Source organism: Ammospiza nelsoni, chromosome 18 (genome assembly GCF_027579445.1).
Source record: "Ammospiza nelsoni isolate bAmmNel1 chromosome 18, bAmmNel1.pri, whole genome shotgun sequence".
NCBI classification, from domain to species: Eukaryota; Metazoa; Chordata; class Aves; order Passeriformes; family Passerellidae; genus Ammospiza; species Ammospiza nelsoni.
In genome coordinates, this window is record NC_080650.1 from 3,752,804 (window position 1) to 3,776,352 (window position 23,549).

The 23,549-nt window shown below is 45.8% G+C and overlaps 1 protein-coding gene across 1 annotated transcript; it reads left to right on the top strand.

The window, feature by feature from the left end:
* The first annotated feature begins 237 nt into the window (after positions 1-237).
* On the top strand, positions 238-21,550 carry PTPN11 (protein tyrosine phosphatase non-receptor type 11). Its single transcript, XM_059484959.1, has 16 exons — positions 238-409; positions 4,579-4,701; positions 5,740-5,934; positions 6,937-7,129; positions 8,188-8,304; positions 8,783-8,896; positions 11,512-11,608; positions 12,112-12,191; positions 12,294-12,452; positions 15,136-15,267; positions 16,298-16,452; positions 17,021-17,088; positions 17,218-17,369; positions 20,555-20,667; positions 20,900-21,001; positions 21,306-21,550. Exons 1-15 carry the CDS (start codon positions 396-398, stop codon positions 20,967-20,969), a joined length of 1,782 nt encoding a protein of 593 aa, XP_059340942.1. The 5' UTR covers positions 238-395; the 3' UTR covers positions 20,970-21,001; positions 21,306-21,550.
* The last annotated feature ends 1,999 nt before the right edge of the window (positions 21,551-23,549 follow it).

The following is a 23,549-nucleotide window of genomic DNA, read 5'->3' on the forward strand; positions in this document are numbered from 1 at the left end:
GGACCCCGCGCCCGCTCTGGGGGCTGCGGGACCCCCGGCCCGGACAGCGGTCCCGCCGCGCCGCCGCCGCTTAACCCGCGTCCGCTCGGGGCTCGGCGGGCTCCGCGCCCTGCCCCGTGTACGGACGAGGCTCCGATACCACCGCGCTCCGGTGCCGGGGGTCCCGCAGCCCCCCGGGCGGAGCGGCGGCGCGGGGCGGGGCGCGGCGCGGCGCGGGGCGATGACGGCGCGGGCGGTGACGCGGGGCGGGCCGCGCCGCGCTCGCGGGCCCGAGGCCGCCGTTGTTCGCGCTCCCCGCAGCGCCCGAAGGCCGCGGCCCCGCCGGGACCCCCATGTGAGCGGCGGGCGGCGCGGGGGGGCCGGCGCACCGCGACCCGCCGGGGCCACGGGGGAAGATGACATCGCGGAGGTGAGGGGGGAGCGGCGGCCGTGCCGGCGGGGAGGGCGGCGGGCAGGGGCCGCGGCTGCCGGGGCTGCGGGGACGGGGCTGCTCCCGGCGGGCGGGCAGGAGCCCCGGGAGCCGCCCCGGCAGCGCCCACCGCGCCGTTCCCGCGGGGATGTCCCGGCTCCCGGAGCCCCCTCCCGCCTGTTCCCGGGGGATGTTCCCCTCCCGCAGCCCCCACCCCGCTCGTTCCTGAGGGATGTCCCCGCTCCCCGATCCCGCTCCCCGCCCGTTCCCGGGGGTGCAGGGATCGGGGGGCTTCGAGTGTCTCGTTGGCACCGGAGCTGCCCCGGTGCCCCCGGTTTGGGGGGGTTCCCGTGAGTGTCCCCATGGAGCCCGAGGGATGGATTGTTGGTGACTGGGCCCTGCTCAGTGCCGGGTTCGTGTTCCATCGAGGGCCAGCAGCAATGATTTACCGACCCTAAAACACGGCCCGGCTACAAAAGGAGTGTCCCTGAGCTCCCCACACCTGCGCTCTTAATCACTTATCAGCGTTCGCTCTAATTTCAAACCCTTGTGGCACTGCTGGAGCACGACGGCAAACAGCCAAACCTGTTTCTTTGTTGTAGCTTCTCGCTGTCCTTAATGGATTTTGATATTTGTACCCGGTGTCCTTTTGGGTGAGCTTTGGGCTTTAGAGGAATTATTGTCATAGGAAATGCTATAAATGTATTTATCCTTTTTAACCAACCTGTTCTGAGATTCCCAGAATGGTTTGGGTTGGAAGGATCATAAAGTTCATCCCATTCCACCCCTGCCGTGGGCAGGGACACCTTGCACTATCCCAGGTTGCTCCAACCTGACCTTGGACACTTCAGGGATGGGGCAGCCACAATTTCAATTGATTCACCTCTATAAGTAATATCTATTAAACTGTAATTTCTCCAAGGGTAAGTTGTCCTCTCTTTTCTCCTCAAGATGGTGAATTGGGGTGAATTGTTTTAAATCCATGGTCATTTATAGTAGGATTTGGGGTTTTTTGAGCTGTATGGAGAGTTTTTTGTCTATGTTGTGCTCTCTGGATGTCCCTCCTCACACTGGCAGCAAGGTTACAAGTTACCTTTTGGCTGCACTGTGAGCTTCCTCCTTGCCAGAATAATTACTGTGAGTCTGCTCAGAGCCCTAAACTGTAACTTGTGAGGGAGACTGAAAAAAGCTGGGAAATATCAACTGATGAGCCTATAAATAGGAGTAATTAAAGTACCCGTCAGCACTTCCCCAGTGCTGGGGCTGTGACAGCTGAGACAGAACTGATTTCATCTCTCCTTTGCTCTTGCAAAGGTGATTAAAAACCCAAATCACTGCATGGAAAATTGTATCGATTTATTTCTTTTGGTTTGGTGAGAGAGAAATGTGCTGGCAGTGTGTGACTTAGGGAGCACAGATCCTGCTGGACCATGACAACAAAAAAGGGATAACTGTGGATTTTCCACCGTGGATTTTTTTTTTTTTTTCCCATCAGAAGTTTCCTTGCTTTGCTGATACCCCCTTGATTTTGAGCCCCTTATTTCCCACCTTGCTGTGGGCTCATTATGGGCTGGCAGTGATGCATTCCAAGCCCCTGAGTGGGAATTGCTGCGGGAGGGATGGTGAGGAGCAGCTCTGCCAAGGGCGTGGGTTTGGGTGACTCCTGGGATTGTATTTACTGCCCTTGGCCGGGGCACCGACTCTGCACCTGCTGCCACGGCCATGGGCAGGGAAAAGAGCACAAAAAAGCCCAAAATGCATTCCATCCCTATAAAAGGAAGCGTGAGAGCAGGTTCTGGCTGTCCCCTCCCCGTTTGGAAGGGCTGCAGCCCCAAGGTTGGGAGCACAAGGGATGGCAGCACTTCAAGGAGGATCCTCCTGGCGGCCGGAACCGCTGGCAGGGATCCCTGACACCCCCATTCTGCTATTTGGGGTGCCTGACAAATGCAGCTTCCTACTCAAAGCCAAAAATACGGAGCTGAGGGAGCAGGAGGACGAGGTGCCAGCAGAGCCACAGTTACATAAAGTGCAAGAAACCCTCCCAGGTGTAGCTTGGCTCTGCTGCATTGGGCTTTTGGCATCTTTGTGTGGATGTGGGAGAGAGATTTTGGACCATCTATAGGGTTTTTGAACCATCTATTGTGTGTTTAAGCTCTCCTTTAAATGCTGGTTAAATAAAAGGTTATTTGTAGTTATCTCTGTACATAAATTATTATTTTTCCTTTGCTGTAACAGCTCATGCACAGCTTAAGGTTCAGGGTGGGATACAGAAGATATTTCACTGGTTGATGTTTATGGAATGTCAATATAATAAATCTGGAGAAGCAATCCCAACAATTTCTCCTCTATCTAAGACAGTTTTTTGCTATAAACTTCAAAATTTCTTCTCTGTCTATTTAGACAGTTTTTTGCCATAAACTCCAAAATTTACCAAGGTTTCTCTTGAACCCTGTGCATATTTAAAAAGCTTGCAGTGTTCAAATTATTACTGCACATTTTTTGTTTTGTTTTGCTTTTTGGTGTTTTTTTTCCCTTTTGTTTTTGTTTTTTCCTAATGGAAGTAAAATTTTGGGAGTGAAAATGTGGTAAATATATGATCACCTTCTCCAGGCAACCTGTTGTGGGCTAAAATGTGTTATTTAATGTTCACTTCATGCCAGATATGGATGTTTGTGCAGTTTCTCTTGTGAGAACTTTCCTTGACCTTTGAATAATTGTTAGATAAATGTAACATTATTCAGTAGTTCATTCCCATTTGCTGTGATAATTTGGAAGTATTTTTGAATGGTTTTTTCCATGTGCATAAATTTGATATTTTCTGTGTTGTTCTTCAGTGAAGGATGGGGACTATTCACTAGATTTTCATGGTGCAAGTAGAATATTATGAACTAGGGGAAGAAAAGATTCACAAGAAGATTCACACAATTTATTTCTGAAAAGGATCCTAATGAATGACTTGCTAGGGATTTGGATTTTCTAGAATCCTAAAACTCCAGAATATTTCTGAAGAGAATGCTCTGGAGAAGGCTTTGGTGGGAATATTGGCAACTCTTCAGTAGAGAAGGAATTGCTGCAACAATTGAAATAATAACCCTAAATTTAGACCTGTGCTCTCATATTTTGCTGATTTAGCAATTTAGCCTGAAATGCTGACTGGATCAGGAAGGATCAGGAATGCTGTTCCATTTTTCTGGATATAACATTCCTCTCCCTGTGATGAGCCTGGCTGTGGAGTTTTTTGGATATATTTTGTTGTACTTTGGAAAAACCCGGAGGTGAAGAGAGAGGAGCAGGCTGGGTTCTTTCAGCACACAACAATGAGGATTTAGCTCTGAAAATTAAAAGTGATTTTTAATTGCTGAGTGGAAAAGTGGCAGAGCTGAGGTTGGGGTGCTCACACCCAATAGTTTATTCTTAGAATTTTCTTTCTAAAATTCTCCCCAAACCTTTTTATGCACAACTCCCTCAGGGCTGCAATAAAAATGGGCAAATTCCAGATAAGAGCAGAGGCAGCGGTGACACCGAGTGCCTCCAAATAAGTCCCAAAGTCAATGCCAGAGGTGGGGACACGGAGCTGCTGGCCCCAGCCCAGCCCCAGCTCTGCCTGGGCTCTGGGATAGTCATTGAGAGCAGTTTGTGGGTGGTGAGGATCAATAGGAGATTCCTCTGGGGTTGTATTTAAACAGGACAGATCCGACCCCGGCTCCACATCCCTGCGAGGAAGAGCAGTGGGGTGTCCACGCAGGGAGTTCCTTCCTGACCCCCTCAGCTGTGCCCTAAACCATGAGGTTTTGTTCAGTTTTTAACCTTCAAAATGTTGTCAAGTGTCACTTTGGATGTTTTGTTTTATTTTTAGGTATTTTTCCTGTTTGTCTTTCAGTTTCTTTGTGTGCTGTGTTTTGCTGGAGTAAGGAAATACCACTTCTGGTCTGTGTTTATGTTGTGTACCTTTGATATCATTTTAATCCAGGCACTCAGAGTGGGGATAAGTGTAATTCTTAGGCTTACAAAAAGTTGCAATATATAAAGTTGCAGTGTGAAACTAATAATGAAATTTTATTAATTTAGGTGCAAAACTCAGTTTGCAAGCTGTCACATTGCTCTCTGTGAGTTAACTCTGAGAACCTGCTGTTTATTTATTAGCATTCTTTATTTTTAACCTCTTGTAGATGGTTTCATCCAAACATCACTGGGGTGGAGGCAGAAAACCTGCTGTTAACAAGAGGAGTCGATGGCAGCTTCTTGGCACGGCCCAGCAAAAGTAACCCAGGAGACTTCACACTCTCTGTTAGGTGAGTTTGGATCTTCCCAGTCTTGCCCCAGGTTGGTGATGATCTTAATTTGCTGCTGTCCTGTGGAGAAATAGTGGATGAACTCCTTGAAAGAGGTGAAAGAATGCTCTGGTCACTTTTTAGTGTTGTTCACTTTTCCCTCTTCTTTTTCTCCCATTTTCCCTGAAGAACTTCTCAAAAACTTTTACTCAGCTCTAAATTGGAGGGGAGTGAACTCTGATTTTACAGCAGGACAAAAATGCTGAGGGGAAGCAGAAATAGGTTGATAGTAACATTGCTTTTAGCCCTTTACAAATCCATTTGATCACCAACTGGAAGGAGCCAGAGGTGTTGGGAATTAGTGATCCAGCAGGAAATCCAGACTCTCCTTGCACAGGAAAAGTCAGCAAGTTTTTAAGGGCAACTGTGGCTTTTTCAGCTTCCAAAATAGGCCTTCTGTGGCAGTTGTCCCCTGACACTGCATGGTAGGGATGGGGGAAAGACAGCAAGAGGAAGTAGATAAAGGAAAAAGGAAAAGTGGGATTGGTGATAAGAGTTGTGCTGCTTGGATACTTGTGAGATAACAGCCCTTGTGGCACAGGAGGGGATTCCTGCTGGCAGCTGCTCTTCCTTAATATTAGAGAATGTGGCAGCAGGCAAAGGCAAATATTTCCTGAGGGGGAGACTTTGGGAGCTGGTGGGAATTCTGGAGAAAGGAGCAAACCAGCTCTGCTGGATCTCCAGAATGTTCAACTTTCACCCTCCACTTTGTGCTTGTGTGTGGAATTTTGTGTGGCTCTGAGGGGTTTCTGGTGGGGCTCCTGAGGCTGCAGGGTTTGTGCTGCCACTTCCAGCACAGGACTGTTCTCCTGTTCTCCCTGCCTGGTGGGCAGAGAAGCTGGAGCAGAGGAGCAGTAGCTCCATGCTGGAATTGTGAATATGGATCTCTCCACCTCAGGCATCACCAAATCTAAAAGTGATTGATTGATTGATTGATTGATTGATTGATTGATCAGCTGACTTGGGAAGGGTTTTTGTGTCCTCTCTTTCAAATCTCAGACGAACTGGAGCTGTGACCCACATCAAGATCCAGAACACAGGTGACTACTATGACCTCTATGGGGGAGAGAAGTTTGCCACGCTGGCTGAGCTGGTGCAGTACTACATGGAACACCATGGGCAGCTCAAGGAAAAGAATGGAGATGTCATAGAGCTGAAATATCCCCTCAACTGTGCTGATCCCACCTCAGAAAGGTCAGAGAAGTGTCCTTGTGCTGCTTAATAAATGCTGTGTTAATCCCTCTTCACACTCTGCCTCCCTCTGGGAAAAGGGTGGCCACAACTTTGGATTTGTTTCAGGGAGGTTTCTTGCAAAATAGATGAATAAATGTGGTTAAAGGTGAAGAATCCAAGCCTCAGAACCTGTTCCCTTCAGGATTCTTTCTTGGGTGGGACAGGACTGAAACAGAGGGCAAAATTCCCTTTATTTTTACTGGGAGAATGTTTAATCTGAGAAGTTCTGATGTTGTTGCTGCTGCAAGGAATTCCCAGGGATATTTCTGGGCATAACTTTTTGTGGTTTTCCTAGCAGTGGGTAGAAAGTGAGGGCTGCACAAATCCTCAGATTCCTCGAACTCCTCTTTTGAGGAGTGTGGTTAATAAGGAGAATTTGGGACTCTGGATTTGAAGAAATATCAGGGGTCAAAACTAAACCAGCAGATGCCTGTTTATTCCTTGAAATGAAAAAATGAGGAAAAATAATCAAACAAGTTCTCTTAATGCCTTAACAGAGGTGGGGAGGATTGTTGGTTTTTTGGCCCTATTTCCTGAAGAATTGAGGTTGCTGGGATTACCCTCTCCAGTTCCTAATGGGATAGAAGGGTGAGGTCTCAAAACTATGAAGTTTCCACAAGTTTATCAGGGAAATTTCATGAAGGAAATAAAAGAATGAATGCCTTGACTGAGGGGAATGTTGGAGTGTAACCTGGTGTTTATTTGGATTGTTGTGAAGGATCCAAATCAAAGCTTCACTGGAAATGCCATGGAAATGCTTTGAAGTGTTTCTGTCCTCACTGATGTGCACCTGGACACTTCCAAAGCTTATTTTATTTATTATTTTTACCAACTGAGGTTTTCCCTAGACCTCACTGTTGCTGAGTGAACAGAAGGATTCAATTTCATAACAAACACCTGGAACAAATGGATTCAGCTGGAATGCTAAGCAAGGTTTCTCCCTCTATGTCACTTCATTTCCAGGTGGTTTCACGGGCATCTCTCTGGGAGAGAAGCTGAGAAACTCCTGACAGAGAAAGGAAAACATGGCAGCTTCCTGGTCAGGGAGAGCCAGAGCCACCCTGGGGACTTTGTCCTTTCTGTGAGGACAGGGGATGACAAAGGAGAGAGCAACGATGGCAAATCCAAAGTGACACACGTCATGATCCACTGCCAGGTAGGAGCAGCAGGGACTCCACGGGCACAGGAGCTCTGGATCCACTCCTCTTTTCCCTGGGCTTGCTGCAGGTCATCCCTTTGATCAAAATGTCTCCTTTGATGGCATCAAAATTCCAATATTTTTTGGCTGACTGGCTCCTGTCAGGGCCTTCTGGCTCAAATCACTCAGGGAGCCTTTGCAGTCTCCTGGATGGGTTTTATCAAAATAGGAGTGATTGGATAAATGGAGATCTATCCACAGATGTCTCTCTCCTGTCAGTTCAGGCAGTTACACCTGATGGATGATCAACAGTCTGTGAAAACGAGTGTTCACTCCAAGGAATGCCCTGAAATCTAAATCTTCTGTTTAGTATAAGGTAGTTCTTCACTGAAATATTACTAAATTACAGTTTTCATATTTAATCTGTCTCCATGGGCTGCTATTTAAAAAATAATCACGGATTTTTAAAAAAACCATGGATTTTTCTTATTCTCTTTTACTTCTATTGTGCCCGAAGGCAGTGCAAAAACTAAATTGTATAGAAACACCTAAAGTGCAGTAACAGAAGTAGTTTGGACGTAGAAATGACCCACCAGGACTGTAAATGCTGAATTACCAGAATATGTTTATTTTTTCAAGAAAACCTCTCTGACTTGCAGTTAGCATTTATGCCTTTGAGGAAAATAATTTGGCATTTGCTTCCTTAAAATAGAGATGGTGCCAGGCAGTGCCAGCCTTTCAGGACCCAATTATACACTTAATTTTGGAAATTAATTCAAATCCCTAATTCCTGAATTCTCATCCTCTAGCTCCAGAGCTGCCTGAGCCCTGGTTCAGAGGGAATCAGCTCTCTAAAAAAAGCAGATAAACCGATTTTCAAGGAGATGGCAAAAAAGGAAATGTCCTGCAGTGTGTCTGTTTCTATTTATTAAAGTTCTATCCTTTAGCAGAAGGATTTCAGTAGAGCCTTCTGCCCATAATTTTGGAGGTTATTTCTGATGCAAGGCACAGCCTAGAGGTGCTGTGGCTGTGGTGGTGGGAAGTGCATTTATTTGGAGGAGCATTTGTCTTTTCAGGATCTCAAATATGATGTTGGTGGAGGGGAGAAGTTTGACTCTCTGACAGATCTGGTGGAGCATTACAAGAAGAACCCCATGGTGGAGACTTTGGGCACTGTGTTGCAACTCAAGCAGGTGAGAAGGACAGGCCACCCCTGAACTTTGCCATCTCCAGGATATTTGGTTGAAATGCAGCTTTTCCATATGCTCTGCAAGACTTTTTTCTGAGGGAAAAAATGAGGAGTTGAACTTCATGAAATGGATGAAAAAGTCAATTTTTGTTAGGCTTGGGAAGGGATTGTGTTGTCTCTGATGTGCAGAATTTCCTGGTGTCATCCTGGTCTGTCAGAGTTGCAGGGCATGTCCAGAAATGAGACAATTTAATGCATTAAATAATTAAATGAATAATTAAATAAAAACCGTGACATTTTAAAACCAACTGTTCACCATCCCCGTCCTCACTGCCCTTTGCTCGAATCCCAAAACACTGACATCCAAAAACTGCCTGGATCCTAAAATCCCATTAAAATATGCACATCTTAGGGGATTTGTGTTTGAGTTATCTTTCCATGGCTGTTCTTTGCTGAGCCTGTGCTGTTTGTGTGTCCCCCAGCCCCTGAACACCACCCGGATCAACGCTGCCGAGATCGAGAGCCGAGTCAGGGAGCTCAGCAAACTGGCAGAGACCACGGATAAAGTCAAGCAGGGCTTCTGGGAAGAGTTTGAGGTAATTCCTTACATTCCAAGGAGTGTTTCCTGCAGTGTTTCCTGCAGTTTTTCCTGCAGTGTTCACTCTCACACTGCCAAACTTGGGTTCTGCCTTCCTGGTGTTTCCTCCTCTCCATCACCTCAGATCCCTGGTTTTGCTCCCATCTCCAGGGCTTTGCCAGCTCCACTCTCGTGGCTTGAGATATTTGCCTTTTTTCCCTGATTCTCAGAGTGCTTTTTATCCAGGATATCCTCCTGGATATCCTTCCCTGTTTGTCCCACCAGGACAATCCTTCCAATTCCTTCTGCTGTTTGGGAAGTTGGGAACCAAATTGTGTCCCATTTCTTTAGGGACACTTCCATTTCTCAGACCATCCATTGCCCTTGTGGCTTTTTGATGCTCTTTTTTTGGAATCTTAAAGCCATTGGGAAGTGGTAGAAAGCTCTGGGATGAAACAACATGGATTATATGCATTCCTTGGACTTCTGGAGGTTTATTTTTGGTTTGTTGTGATGTTTCATTTCTCTCTGTAGGAAAAATTCCAGTTTTTTTTTCCAGAAGGAGTGTGTAGGGACAGGACAAGGAGAATGGCTTCAAACTAGAAGAGGTTTAGATGAGATATTGGGAAGAAATCCTTCCATAATCTGGAAGAAACTCTTCCCAGAGAAGCTGTGGGTGCCCAGTCCTTGGAAGTCTTAAAAGCCAGATTGGCTGTGGCTTGGAGCAACCTGAGATAGTGGAATGATTTGGGTTGTGAGGGACCTTAAATCCCATTCTACCCCACCCCTGCCATGGCCAGGGACACCTTTCCCTATCCCAGGTGGCTCCAAGCCCCATCCAGCCTGCTCTGGAGCACTCCCTGCTGGGTGTATAATGGACTGGTTTATACCTCACACTCACAAAACCACCAGTGGAGTCTGGAATTCCACCAGCAGATGGCAACAGCAAACTGGGAAGTTCTCAAGGAGCTCCAGAGAGGCTGCTGTGAGAAACTTCCTGAATAGTGATGGATTTGCAAAGTGACCATCCTTGGAGAAACCCTCTTTGATCAGAAATGTCCATTAGCTAAATGTGCTGGCCAGTGTGCTCTGATTATTGCCAGGAGAAGGAAAATTAATCAGTGAAAAGTGAAGGAATTAGCACAGAGGTGTGTGAGGGGCATGTCAGATGGTGAGGTGATGGCATTGGGAAATGAGAAAATGAGGATTGAGCTTTCTCCTTTCTCCTTCCAGAGAGAGGGGACAGTCCTTGATGCAGGGCTGCTGGATGGTCAGAATGGCCAGAATTCCATCTGGAGAGGGAAGGAAGTCAGCAGAGGTCGTGTGTGTGGGAAGGGATTGTTGGTTTGGCAAAACACAACCAAACTATTAATTCACAGTTCTTTCCTGACTTCTGCTACGCGTTAAAGAAATTTTTCTTGGAGTGGATTTCTCAGTGTTTTCCTTACAGCAGGAAAAGCAAATAAATGAAGGATTTTACCTGTGGGACATTGCACTTCTTTTTCCCCTTTGCTGCTGTCACTGAGGTCAGCACTAACCCTCATTTTTTTGGGATTGAAGCCCTCTCCTAGCAGTTTCAGTGCCCTGTTTTCCATTCCCTCAGGGAAGCTCCAGCTGTCCCCCATGGTGGCAGGAGGGGGGAGCACACTCCAGGCTGTCCATGGATCCCTGTCTGTGCTGCTCAGGAGCTGCCAGCCCAGATGGTGAATTTAAATTACTTGTCTCCAGGCAGGAATGAGCCTCTTGTCCCAGGAAGCACCAGACAGGGATGTTCACAGCCCTTGTAGTGTTTTTCCTTCTGAAAAATGGTTATTTCTGAGCTTAGTGCTGGGATGTTGTGGTGAGGTGGAGGAGAATATTCAGATTTATGGCTGTGTTGTTCCAGCTCTGAATGGGCTTGTTAGGATCACTGCTGCTCATGGATCTCTCCTCAGGGATGCTCCAAGCAATGATAATTAACTCTAGGAAGGAAGATGTGGTTTCCACACACATTTAATTGCTCCAATTCTTTAACTTGCTGGGAAAGTTTGGCTCTCAGACCTTTTGCCTGGAATTCCACAGGCTGGAATTTGGGGGCTGTTTCCTGGCCTTTGTCACAAGCTTGAAACTTTTCATCTCTTAAATTTCTTTTGCTTTCCCTGCCTTTAGGATCAGCCTAATTATCCAAGGTCATCAAGTGAGGGAGTATCAGACTGAGACAGGAGTGAGCAAATGTGCCAGTTAAATAAACAGTAAGAGTCTGGAGGGTGGGAATGCTGAGGGGAGCAGCTCCCAAAACCTGAATGTTCCTTTAAGTGGGGCCAGAACTGCTTTGAGGATGAAAACTTGGAGCAGAGCATGGGGATCCTGGTGCCTCCAGCTCCAGGGAGCTTTGGGAGTGGGGAGATTTGCCATGAGCAGCCTGGCTGTGCAAGTATGGAATTGCTGCTGTCCCTGGGACATTGTGTTCCAGAAATCCCCACTGCAGCTTGTTCCTTCACTGGGATAATTCACGGATAAATAAATTATGGATAAATAAATTATGGATAGCCCACCACCTAATGCCCCTCTCCTCCCTTTTCTCTGGGATTGCTGTGGGCATGGGCCAGTCCATCCTGCTTTTTCTGAGCCCCCCTGTCTGTGCTCTCCCCTCAGACCTTGCAGCAGCAGGAATGCAAACTCCTCTACAGCCGTAAGGAAGGGCAGCGCCAGGAAAACAAGAACAAAAATAGATACAAAAACATTTTACCCTGTAAGTATCGACCCTTCCTTGCCATTTAATGTTACTCTGGTTTATTTTCCTCATTAGTACAGGGTTAATTAAGTAGCACTGGCCTTTGGCTTCTCTTTAATGATAATTTTCCCTCTTATCAGGATTATCCAGTGATTTCCAATTTGGGTTCACACATTTGCACTTTGTAGATATTTGTAATATTGGTTTTTATCTTCATTTAAAAGCCTCATATCCCTCAACTCAACAGGCTGGAATACTTAAATTTAAGAGGATTAATTTGGGGGCCAGAACTGGCATATGCAAATCCCAAAGCTTTGCCTTGACTTGGTGTTTGAGTGTTCCTGAATTCCCAGACATGGACATGTTTTGGTCCAGCTGGTCACAGCCACTTGTCTAAAGGAATCAAAAGAGGCAATTTGGAATTTTCTGATCACTTATTTACTAAGATTGATAATTAATTAATAGCTGCTGTGTGTTCACTGTGGAATGCAAGTGCTTGACATCCATGTGTGTTTTTGCAGTTGATCACACCAGAGTTGTTCTCCACGATGGTGATCCCAATGAACCTGTTTCAGACTATATCAATGCTAATATTATTATGGTGAGTGTATTTGAGTGTATTCCCACCTCCTCTTCCCTAAATCCAAGGGAATCTTGTCACACACAATCTGTTGAATTGCTGGTTTGGTTTTTTTCCCTCTAGCCTGAGTTTGAAACCAAGTGCAACAACTCAAAGCCAAAAAAAAGTTACATTGCTACCCAAGGCTGCCTGCAGAACACAGTGAATGATTTCTGGAGGATGGTGTTCCAGGAGAATTCCAGAGTTATTGTCATGACCACGAAAGAAGTGGAAAGAGGAAAGGTAAAACCAGACATTTGGGAAAGGCCCTTGTACATTTTAGTACAAGTAGCAGCTGATCTGACAGGGATAAATTGATTTATGACTGGAATCAGGCACAGGATTACTTGGAATTCTGGAAGGTGCTGAGTGTCCTTTTTTTATTGGTGTCTGTGGGAATTGGGGATGGATTCCTGTCACATCAAGCCTCCCTTTCTTAAGGTTTGCCTGCTGAAATTTCAGCTGCTGGATGTGAATCTCTGTATTTCAGACTTAGGGAAGGAGGCACTGGGATGGGAGATGTGGCCAAGCAGGAGTTCTGGGTGCTTGAAGGGAAAAATTCCTTGCTCCTGCAGCAAAAGTCTTGGCATTTGTTTTATCTCATCAAGCCTGGAGGGACCTCCCTAAAAAAGCAGAATTATAGGATTTTATTATTTCAAAACTGAACATAAAGATGTTGCTGCTTAGCTGGGAACTGCCCTGGCAGGATTTAATGCTCTGAAAGAGGAATTTTCCCTGCAATGGTGTATCCCAAAAATCCCCACTTCCCTTTGGAGCACAGGAATCTTGTCCTGCTCCCTGGCCTCTGGCAAACCTGGGGATATTTTTATTTTTTCTGGTTTCTAATGACACAAGGCAGGAAGGAATAGGAATAGTTGAACATTGATATCCTGGTGGCAGCCACACACAGCTTCCTGGGGTTTGTAAGGATTTATCTTTGGAATTTGTTGCTTCTGATCTTTTTTCTGTTTGATAAATACTGTCCCTTCTCTCCTTTTAAATTTCTCTGCTTCTTCCACACACTATTGTCCACGTTTTTACCTTTTTCCATATTCTCATTATCTGTTCCTGAATAGAAAACTGTTGCTTTTTTAGGGGAGCATCATTTGTGGGAAAAATCAAATTAAGAGCTCAAGTTTTTCTTTGGGTGACTGATGATTGCAGGGGGTCCTCACTCCCAGGAACTTTGTGTGTGTGGGCTGAAGACAAATAACAGAAAATTTTACAGAATTCTCTCCCTAATTAAGGTGTCAAAGCTGCCACTGGTGCTGTTTGTTGCAGCCATTAGACTTTGTCTTGTGTATTTATTTTTTAAAGTCTTTGTAAAGTTCTGCCACTTCATCACCCTGTTAAAGGGGCAGGATTTGTGTTTCCTTCCTTTGAATTCACTGACAGAGGAGAAGCTCCCCATTCCCAGTGATAATCTTTGTTTTGGAAGAGGAGAAATAAATTATGGAGTTGATTTGAATACACCTTTCTTCCTTCAAGTTATTTATTATTTTTTTAAGAACCTCCTGAATGGCCTTTGCTCCTCTGCAATTTCTCCATTTTTTTCCCCAAAGTTTGCTCATCCCTTTTGCTGGAGAAAACACTTTAATTCATCAGTGCTGCATTGCTTCTTCTTACTGTACCCTTGATTGTTTTGTGATGCCTATTTCACTTCTTACAGAATTGCAAATGCCAGTCCTGGTATCAAATCAAAGCTTTTTTATCTCAGGCCAAGCTCTTTGCAGGAAGAGAGAACCTTTGCAGCAGAGCTGCCTCCATAGCCTGAGGAAGGGAGGAACTGTGGAACATCCCAGCCCTGCATCAAGTCCTGGATGTGCTTTAAAGTGCAGAAGCAGCAAATCCTTAGAAATTAAAGGAGTTTTGGGCTTTTGGAGGCAGTTCAGCAACCCAGCCCTGCAGAGTAAAGCTTATTTTAACATCATGTTGCTGCTCAGAGCTCTGCATTGAAAACTGCAAAGTTATTTCTGCTGGCACCCCCCAAAAATCAGTGTATTTGCTTCAGTTTCAGAGTATTTGCTTGTTTCTCCCCTTGTGACAGGGAAAAAAGGGCAAAAATAGCAGGAAAGCATCTTGTTGCCTACGTGGGCATGTGTTCAGCCATCTTCTCTGCCTTGGGCTGGCAGAAGGAGCTTCCCTGTGCTGTGTTTTTTCCTGAATATTCAGGATAACTGCAAATAGACCCTATTGCTCTGTAGGATTTGGTGTTTGCTCTGTGTTTGCTCCTGCAGTAATTTCTGCTTTGATGCTGCATTCCCAGGAGTTGCTCTTTCCTGACCTGTCACAGGAGCCAAATCCAAGTGCTGATAGGTGAATCCATTCCTCAGTGGGTGGAATTTATCCCTGGGCAGAGATAATCCTGATGGAGCAGCAACACACCAAAAACTCTGCATTTTAGAACCTACAGACCCATGAACTGCTCCCTTTGCAGGAGCCTGAGCCCTCTTTGGTGATGGAACCAGAGCTGGGTCAGCCCTTCGTGCTGCAAGCCATGGAAAAACAAATATCCAAGTTTAATTTCCACTGGGAATGATTTATACCTTTGACCTTTCTTCTTATGCAGCCTGTAGGGCTGTGGGACTGAATTCTGGTGGAATTTTGAGATCTGTGACAGGGGGTACAAAAAGCATGATTTTAATCCCCAGCTTTTGAAAATACCCTGGCACAAAATATCCCAAAATATGCTAAGAGGAGAGGTGACCTGTACCTGTCTGAAATTATCCAGTGGCTGTTATGGAGAGGAGAAACTCCCCATTAAAATATTCTTCACCTCATCAGCTGATTGTCCTCTGTGGGCTCTGAAACAAAACCTTCAGGGTTGAATTAATCAGTTTGCAATGCAACTTTTATTTTTTTTCCTGCCTGATTGTTCCTTTTCTTTTTGTTGTTTTTTTTTCCTTTATAATGTGAAATCTTGCAGAGTAAGTGTGTGAAGTACTGGCCAGATGAATATTCCCTGAAGGAGTACGGGGTGATGCGTGTCCGGAACGTGAAGGAGAGTGCAGCCCACGACTACACCCTGAGGGAGCTGAAACTTTCCAAAGTTGGCCAGGTGAGAACAAAAACAGCTCTGTCCTTTTAGCCCAGCTTGTGCATCACCAAAGGAAAAATGTCAGGATTAGCCCATTTCTCTGGAATCAATAAAAGCACTCGGAGGTGAATAAATGGAGCCCTGCCTTTCTTTGAAGCTCCATGTTCAGTTCATCCATCTTTCTCTTTTTTTGCCCTTGGGATAATTGAAAATTCTCCTACCTAAGCAGCTTTTGGCAGGAGAGGAGCTGCTGCAGAGCTTGCAGGGAATCAGGGAGGAGGGAAAATGCTTTTAACTGAGGGCACTTCAATCCAGCCTGGCATTTGCTCCCTCATGGAAATGGTTGCACTGAAAGGAAAAGTTGTGTGTGGAAAATTCACTTAAGGGAAGGGATAAAAAGGGTGAGAAAACTGTGTGGAAATGGCGATTCCTGTTAAGGAACAGTTTGGATCAGGGAGGAGAAGCAGAGCAGGGGAATTGGGGATGGATCCCTATCACATCAAGCCTCCCTTTCTTAAGGTTTGCCTGCTGAAATTTCAGCTGCTGGATGTGAATCTCTGTATTTCAAACTTATGGGAGATGTGGCCAAGCAGGAATTCTGGGTGCTTGAAGGGAAAAATTCCCTGCTCCTGCAGCAAAAGTCTTGCCATTTATTTTCTCTTATCAAGCCTGTATGAACCTCCCTAAAAAAGCAGAACTATGGGATTTTATTCTTACAGGACTGAACATATAGATGCTGCTGCTTAGCTGGGAACTGCCCTGGCAGGATTTAATGCTGTCAAGAGGAATTTTCCCTGCAATGGTGTATCCCAAAAAATCTGGGGAGTACAGGAATCTTGTCTTGCTCCCTGGCCTCTGGGATATTTTAGTTTGGGGGATTTATTTAGCTTTAGGGATTTAATGACTGATGTGCCAGGCCAGGGAGAGCCCTGCCTTGTTCCTTCCCTTGGGATTTGTGGAGCTGTGCTCAGGCTGGATTTGGGGGACTCAGCTGTGCCCCACGAGGAGCCAGCTGTGTTTTGAGCAGCAGTTTTGTGTCCCTGTGCTGCAGGGGAACACGGAGAGGACGGTGTGGCAGTACCACTTCCGCACCTGGCCCGACCACGGCGTCCCCAGCGACCCCGGGGGCGTCCTGGACTTCCTGGAGGAGGTGCACCACAAGCAGGAGAGCATCCCTGATGCAGGACCTGTCGTGGTCCACTGCAGGTGAGGCTCCTGCCGCTCCTCCTTTTGGCCCAGGGAGCTGAGACTTTAAAAAGAACAACTTCCCCTGGGAATTGCTCAAAATTCTCTATTTTCTGTCTGTACAATGTCGCATCCTGGGTGGGTGGCACAGGGTCCCCTTGGGAAGGGATTTCAGGCTCTGAACCTTTGGATAAATGAAAATTTCTGCTGCTGGATGAGAAGATGGGATCAGTCTTGGCTGGGGCATTTCAAGTGCAGGATCGTGGGAATTCTGGCATCTCATCCCACCTGTGAGGGCTCTGTCCATTTTGGGTGTTCTCACCTTGTAAATGATATCATTTTTAGGCAGAGAAATGTTAGATCTGACCTTACAGTTTTTTTCTGATTTATAAACACTGAGGGACAGAAGTGCTGATTTCTGTGCCTTCCCTGGGGTCTCTGGTTTGACTCTGGCTGTAATTTGGAAGCCCCTGGCTATAATTTGCAAGCCTCCTGTCTCCTAATGCCAGAATTCCTTTACCTGAGGTTTTGCTGTGCATTCAGAAAGATCAAAACAATAACATTCCTTTTTTTTCCCCCCTTCTTCCAGTGCTGGGATTGGTCGAACAGGAACTTTCATTGTCATTGACATCCTCATTGACATCATCCGAGAGAAAGGTACCTTTAACCCTTTGATTTCCCTGCCTGCTCCCGGATCCACCCCGGAACGCTGACGGAGGATTCAGGTGAGCTCCACCCTCACCTTGGTTCTTTTCCTGCTCTCCCCAATGCCGTGGATGTGCCCAGGGGTGGACTGTGACATCGATGTCCCCAAGACCATCCAGATGGTGAGGTCCCAGCGCTCAGGGATGGTGCAGACAGAGGCCCAGTACAGGTTCATTTACATGGCAGTGCAGCACTACATCGAGACCCTCCAGCGCAGGATCGAGGAGGAGCAGGTGGGTCCACCCCAAAGGATCCCAGCAGGGAGCAGCAGTGCTGGGGATTGTGTTCTAGGAAGGCTGAAGGTGTGAATTGTCTCCTGTATTTTAGTTCATTGCGCTTAAGAAATAATTAAATTGGTAGGTGGGATCCTCTCCTTAAGATATCAAGTGGAATACTCTCCTTAAATTTGGTGGAATCCTCTCCTTTCATTATCGGATGGGATCCTCTCCTTAAATTATTAAGTGGAATCCTGTCCTTAAATAATCAGGTGAAATCTTCTTAAAACATTGTGTGGAATCCTCTCCTTAAATTATTAAGTGGAATCTTCTCCTTAAATTATCAGGTGGAATCCTTTCCTTAAAATATCAGGTGGAATCCTCTCCTTAAATGTGGTGGTATCCTCTCCTTACGTTATTGGGTAGATTCCTCTCCTTGAATTGTTAAATGGAATCCTCTCCTTAAATTATCAGGTAAAATCATCTTAAAACATTGTGTGGAATCCTCTCCCTAAATTGTCAAGTGGAATCCTCTCCTTAAATTATCAGATGAAATCTTCTTAAAACATTGTGTGGAATCCTCTCCCTAAATTGTCAAGTGGAATCCTCTCCTTAAATTACCAGGTGAAATCTTAAAACTTTATGCAGAATCCGCTCCTTAAATTGTTAAGTGGAATCCTCTCCTTAAATTATCAGATGAAATCTTCTTAAAACATTGTATGGAATCCTCTCCTTAAATCAATTGGAATCCACTCTTTAAATTAGCAGGTGGAGTCCTCTCCTTAAGATATCAGGTGGAATCCTCTCCTTAAATTATCAGTTGAAATCTTCTTAAAACATTGTATGGAATCCTCTCCTTAAGATAACAGGTGGAATCCTCCTCTTAAGATATCAGGTGGAATCCTCTTCTTACATTATCAAGTGCAATCCTCTCCTTAAATTAAGTGGAATCCTCTCCTTAAATTATCAGGTGAAATCTTCTTAAAACATTGTGTGGAATCCTCTTCCTAAATTATCAAGTGGATTAATCTCCTTAAATTAAGTGGAGTCCTCTCCTTAAATCAATTGGAATCCATTCCCTAAATTATCAGGTGGAATCCTCTCCTTAAATCAATTATAATCCACTCCTTAAATTATCAGGTGGAATCCTCTCCTTACATTATTGAGTGCAACCCTGCCCTTAAATTACTGAGTGGAATTTTCTCTTCAAAATATTAGGTGGAATTCTCTCCTTAATTTAAGTGGAATTCTCTCCTACCCTCCCTGTCCCCATATCTCAAATTTCCTTCCTGTTATCAAATTTCCTGTGGAGGAAGAATAAAAGATAAGGGTCTGTTAATTAAAGCAGAACCTCGTGCTCTTTGTGTTTCAAAGAGATTTCAGAGCTTGTTCCCTGCATTCCTAAAAGGGAAAAATCAAAGTGCTGATCACTCCAATTCCAGTTTTGGGAGTTTATTGGTAGGAAATCAGTTTATTGGAGTGGAAAATTAAAGGGTGAGTGTGGTGGTCCAACAAAAAGCACTTCCAGGAGTGTGGAGGGATCAGAAATGTTTGGGAATAAGTGGTGACAACCACAAAGACCTTCCCCTGCCCCTTCCTGCTCAGGGAATTCCTTGCACTCCAGTTCTGGGGGGTTTTACAGCAGTTTCCTGGTTTTGTGATAAAGAGCTGATGTTTTCTCCTTGTCCCTGCTGCTCCCTGCCCTGACCTCAGAGCAGTTGGGATTTGTACCTTTTGCTTTCTATGCTAATTAGTCCAGATTTTTACTCTTTTTAGTATCTTTTTCCCTGCTGGGGACTTTCCAACACTTACTGGGTTAGTTCCTCTTTATCAGCTGGTTCCTACAAAATGTACTTGTGGTCCATCCCACAAATCCTGCATTCCTTGTGTCCACCAATCCATCCATCCCACAAATCCTGCATTCCTTGTGTCCAGCAATCTATCCATCCCACAAATCCTGCCTTCCTTGTGTCCACCAATCCATCCATCCCACAAATGCTGCATTCCTTGTGTCCACCAATCCATCCATCCCACAAATCCCACAAATCCTGCATTCCTTGTGTCCAGCAATCCATCCATCCCACAAATCCTGCATTCCTTGTGTCCAGCAATCTATCCATCCTACAAATTCTGCCTTCCTTGTGTCCAGCAATCTATCCATCCCACAAATCCTGCATTCCCTGTGTCCAGCAATCCATCCATCCATCCCACAAATCCTGCCTTCCTTGTGTCCACCAATCCATCCATCCCACAAATCCTGCATTCCTTGTGTCCACCAGTCCATCTTTCTCTCCCAGACTTTGTTCGATGAAGCAAATCCAGGTTTGCTCAACAAATCTTTTCCCAAGCTGTGTTCCCACAAACTGCTCAGGACAGCTTTGTCATAAATCCTGGCTAAGAGGGGTTTAGGAATCAGCAGAATGAGCTGAGGGAGTTTCAGGAGTCCATCCTGGAAAAGCTTCAATCCCAGGAATGTTCTTAATGGGAATTCAGGGGCCAGAACTCCCCGGAGGCTCCGCCAGCTTCTGCTGTGAGATTGGGTCAGCCCTCAGGACTTGTTGCAGCATTAAAAAACCCCAAATAAACCCACAAACCCCTCCCCAAACCTCAAATTCTCTGCAAAACTTCGATTTCCACCTTGCAGGTTTCAGTGTTTGCAGGCATTGTGGATGCCTGGGAAGAGGAAAAATCCATCTCCCGTTTCTTTCCCAGTGTGGTTCCCTGGCAGGATCTGGAGCTGGGTGCCAGCACAATTGGCTGCAGCCTGGAGCATATGTGCACAGTCCAAATAACAGCTTGGCTGCTTTTTATATCAAACCTAATGGGCTCAGATATTATTTTATTAGAGCTCCTGCAAACAATGGTGTTGCTCTGTTGGCCCCAGCTCCGAGCTGGAAATGAGGTCAGTGGGAAGCCCACTGGCTGCTCAAGAATGAAATGGGGACTTTTCTGCCAAGGAGATGAGGGTTGAGTACGTTCAGAGGGTTGGTGTGTCCTGCTGGAGATGGTGGGATGGGGGAAGATGGGGATTTTCAGGTTTAGGTGTGCTCAGCGATGTGTTCACTGCAGGATGGGCTCTCTCCTCACAGATAAACCTAAAAACACCCATGGGTATCTCCTTGTGGAATTGCTGCACTTTCTCAATGATTGGTTGCTGGGATTAACCCCAAACCTGGCTTTTTGTTGTGTGTTTTGCTTCACAGAAGAGCAAGAGGAAAGGTCACGAGTACACAAACATTAAATATTCCTTATCGGACCAGACGGGCGGGGATCAGAGCCCTCTCCCCCCCTGCACCCCAACCCCAACGTGTCCAGAGTAAGTCCAGCCCTGCCCTCAGTTTTTGAGCTGTTCTGTCTCGCCTTCAGAGACCTCAGACGAGGCTGAGTTACCCCAGAACCTGCCCTGTTGTGCTGGGCTTGCCTCTGAAAATAAATCAAGTGAAATTAATTGCCTCTGAATTATGGGGTGTGTATTATAGGACATTTCTTTTGTGTATTATAAGATTTTTTTTTTTTTGGTGGGACTCTAAATCCTGATTTCATTTCAGAATGAGAGAAGATAGTGCTAGAGTATATGAAAATGTGGGGCTGATGCAGCAGCAGAAGAGTTTCAGATGAGAAGATGTTCAGAGCCTTCCCAGCCAAGGCAGGTGTGTATGGCCAGAGGAGGGGCTGTGTCCATTCTGGGCATTTTTGGAAGAAAATGCCCCCAAAAATGCCCAGAATGCTTGGAATTGATCCCCACAGGGTGCCTGAGTTCCAAAAGCTAATTTAAATTTAACTTTAATGACTTTTATACACAATCTCATCTTTTACTGCCAAAGCACCCACACAGTTTCTAAGCCAGGCTTGAGACTTTGAGTTGAGTTTAAACTTTATTGGGTTTAAAATCAACTCAAACACCTGCTGGGTTTTTGTCCTCAATAATTCTTCTTTTTTGTTTTCCTTTCCCAGACATGAAAATGGTTTTTAAAAAGGTCAAGAAAGAGATGGAAGAAGCTTCACGTGAGCAGTGAGCTCTGAGGGCTTGGTACCTTTTTATTTACGGTTTTAATCCTTCAGTAGGCAAAACTTCAGAGCATCTAAAGATTGTTTTTATCTCTTCTCTCCAATTTCCAATTGCTCATTTTCCAAATAAAAGGAAATCCTTTCTACAAGGTAGACAGTTACTTTGTAGAGTCAGTTTTGAATCCTGCAAACTGTTGGACTGTCATCCATTTGTTTTTTTAAATAGTATTTTGGTTTCACAGTATGGCTGTTAGTGGGGGTTTTGTTTTTTTTTTTTTCCTTATTTGAGCAGTTGTGGGGTTTTTGGGGGGCATTGGGTGGGGGGTGGGTGGTGGGAGAGCAATGCCATGGATAAATCCATGCCATGAAATGTAAAATACTGATGGGAACAATGTGGATTGTTGGAAAACAGTGGATCACCAGCGTGGATAGAACCAAGTGCATGATCAAATTAGTCCTGATACATTTCAAACTCAGACTGAGCTTCCTGGGGTGAGCAGTTCTTGAGATGAAGGTGCTTTTTTTGTGATAATTGGTGGCTTTGATTCCAATTTTGCTGTGTGGCTGGATGGGCTATTTTGGAGGAATTTATGCAAAGTTGTTTTTTACATCAAACAAAGTTTCTTTTCCGTGATCTGTGCCCAGAATAGGAATTCCTTGTGTCCTTCAGGAGACTCAGTGACCTGGGGGTGCTTTGTGAGGACACTCTGTGGTGACTTTGTGCTCAATTAAGTGAGACTGAACCGGCAGAATTCAGGTGTTGATTAAGAATTGCAGGATGTTAAACCCAGTGAAACCAGTAACCGAAGTGGAAGCTGTGCAGGAGCCTCCTGGATTTTTTTTTTTTTAGGGAAGGAAGGATCCCAGGATTCCTGGTGGGACAGGGGCAGCAAGGCCACACTGGGGGCACTGTCCCACCCCAAGTGCCTTTGGGAGCTGCCTGCACCTTCCTGTCCCAGTGCATGGAAAACCCCCTGGAACCACTTGTAGGGAGACAGAGCCTCTTCCAGAGACTCCCCAAGGAAGATCTGGTGAGCTTCCATGTAATTCCTTCCCCTGGCTCTCTCCTGGACCAGCAGCTCCCCTTGGAGCTGTGGATGGCAGGAGTTGGAGTCTGGTGTCTCCCCAGCACCTTGTCCCTGATTTTGGGGACATTCTGGGACTTCAGTGACATTGAGGAGTGATTCCCATCCCCACACAGGATGCCTGACCTTCCTGTGTGGCTGGAATGGCATTATTGGCCTTGCTTTGCTGGTGGAATCCTGCTGGAGCCTGGAATGTAATTAATTAATGCAGCTTTGGGAGAGGTGGAGTGGGAGATGCCATCACTGGTCCTGAGTGCTTTGCAAATCCCAATATTTGAGCAGTTTGTTTGGCCTGAGTGAAGGTGCTTCATTAATATTAAGCAGAATTTTGTTCCTTGGCCTCTTGTCCTTTTTGTCTTTGGGGGCTTTGGGATTTGATTTTTTTGGAACTCCTGTCACCAGCACACCATAAATGTGTTTGACTGGCACAGCCTTATGCTCTAGCCCTGAATCCTTGTGCCCTTCCTAGATGGGAATAGATGATGGAAGAGAGAAATGTGGTGATTTGGTGGAGAGATTCCTGTTCTCCATCCCCTGCCAGCCTGTCCCTGTTCCCAGCTGAGCAGGGATCACTTGGAAGTGTTGACATTTGCATGGAGCAATTAAATATTTGCCTCAAACTCTGTGCAAAGTCAAATTCTGCACTTCAGAGGTTGGAGCAAGGTGAGGGACACACCCAGATGGGGTTTGGAGCTGCTCTGCTCCAAGCTGGAGGGGAAAAGTCAGGAGAGAGGAGGGGGAAGGATCCTGAGGGAATCTCAACTCTGTGCACTCAGTTCATGTGAAGTGTCTTAAAAGCTGGACCTGTGCAAGCAGCAATCAGCACAGTGTGGCCTCCTGAGCTCGTTCAGAGCCTGCCTCTGCAGGGTTTTATTTGGAATTGTTCTCCTTGGGAGCAGGGAGCTCTTGTGCAGAATGTGTGGGGGAATGTTAGTGAGGGGGGAGCAGGATCTGCAAGGTTGTGACTAAAGGGATGAATTCTCCTTTCTGAACCTGGTTTGGGTCCTGGTGGGCACCAAAGGGGAGCCCCTGCACCCTAAAATCTGTCCCCAGAGACAGGGAGGGTTCTGGAAGCGTCTCCTGCATTAATTCCAGCTTTAATTCT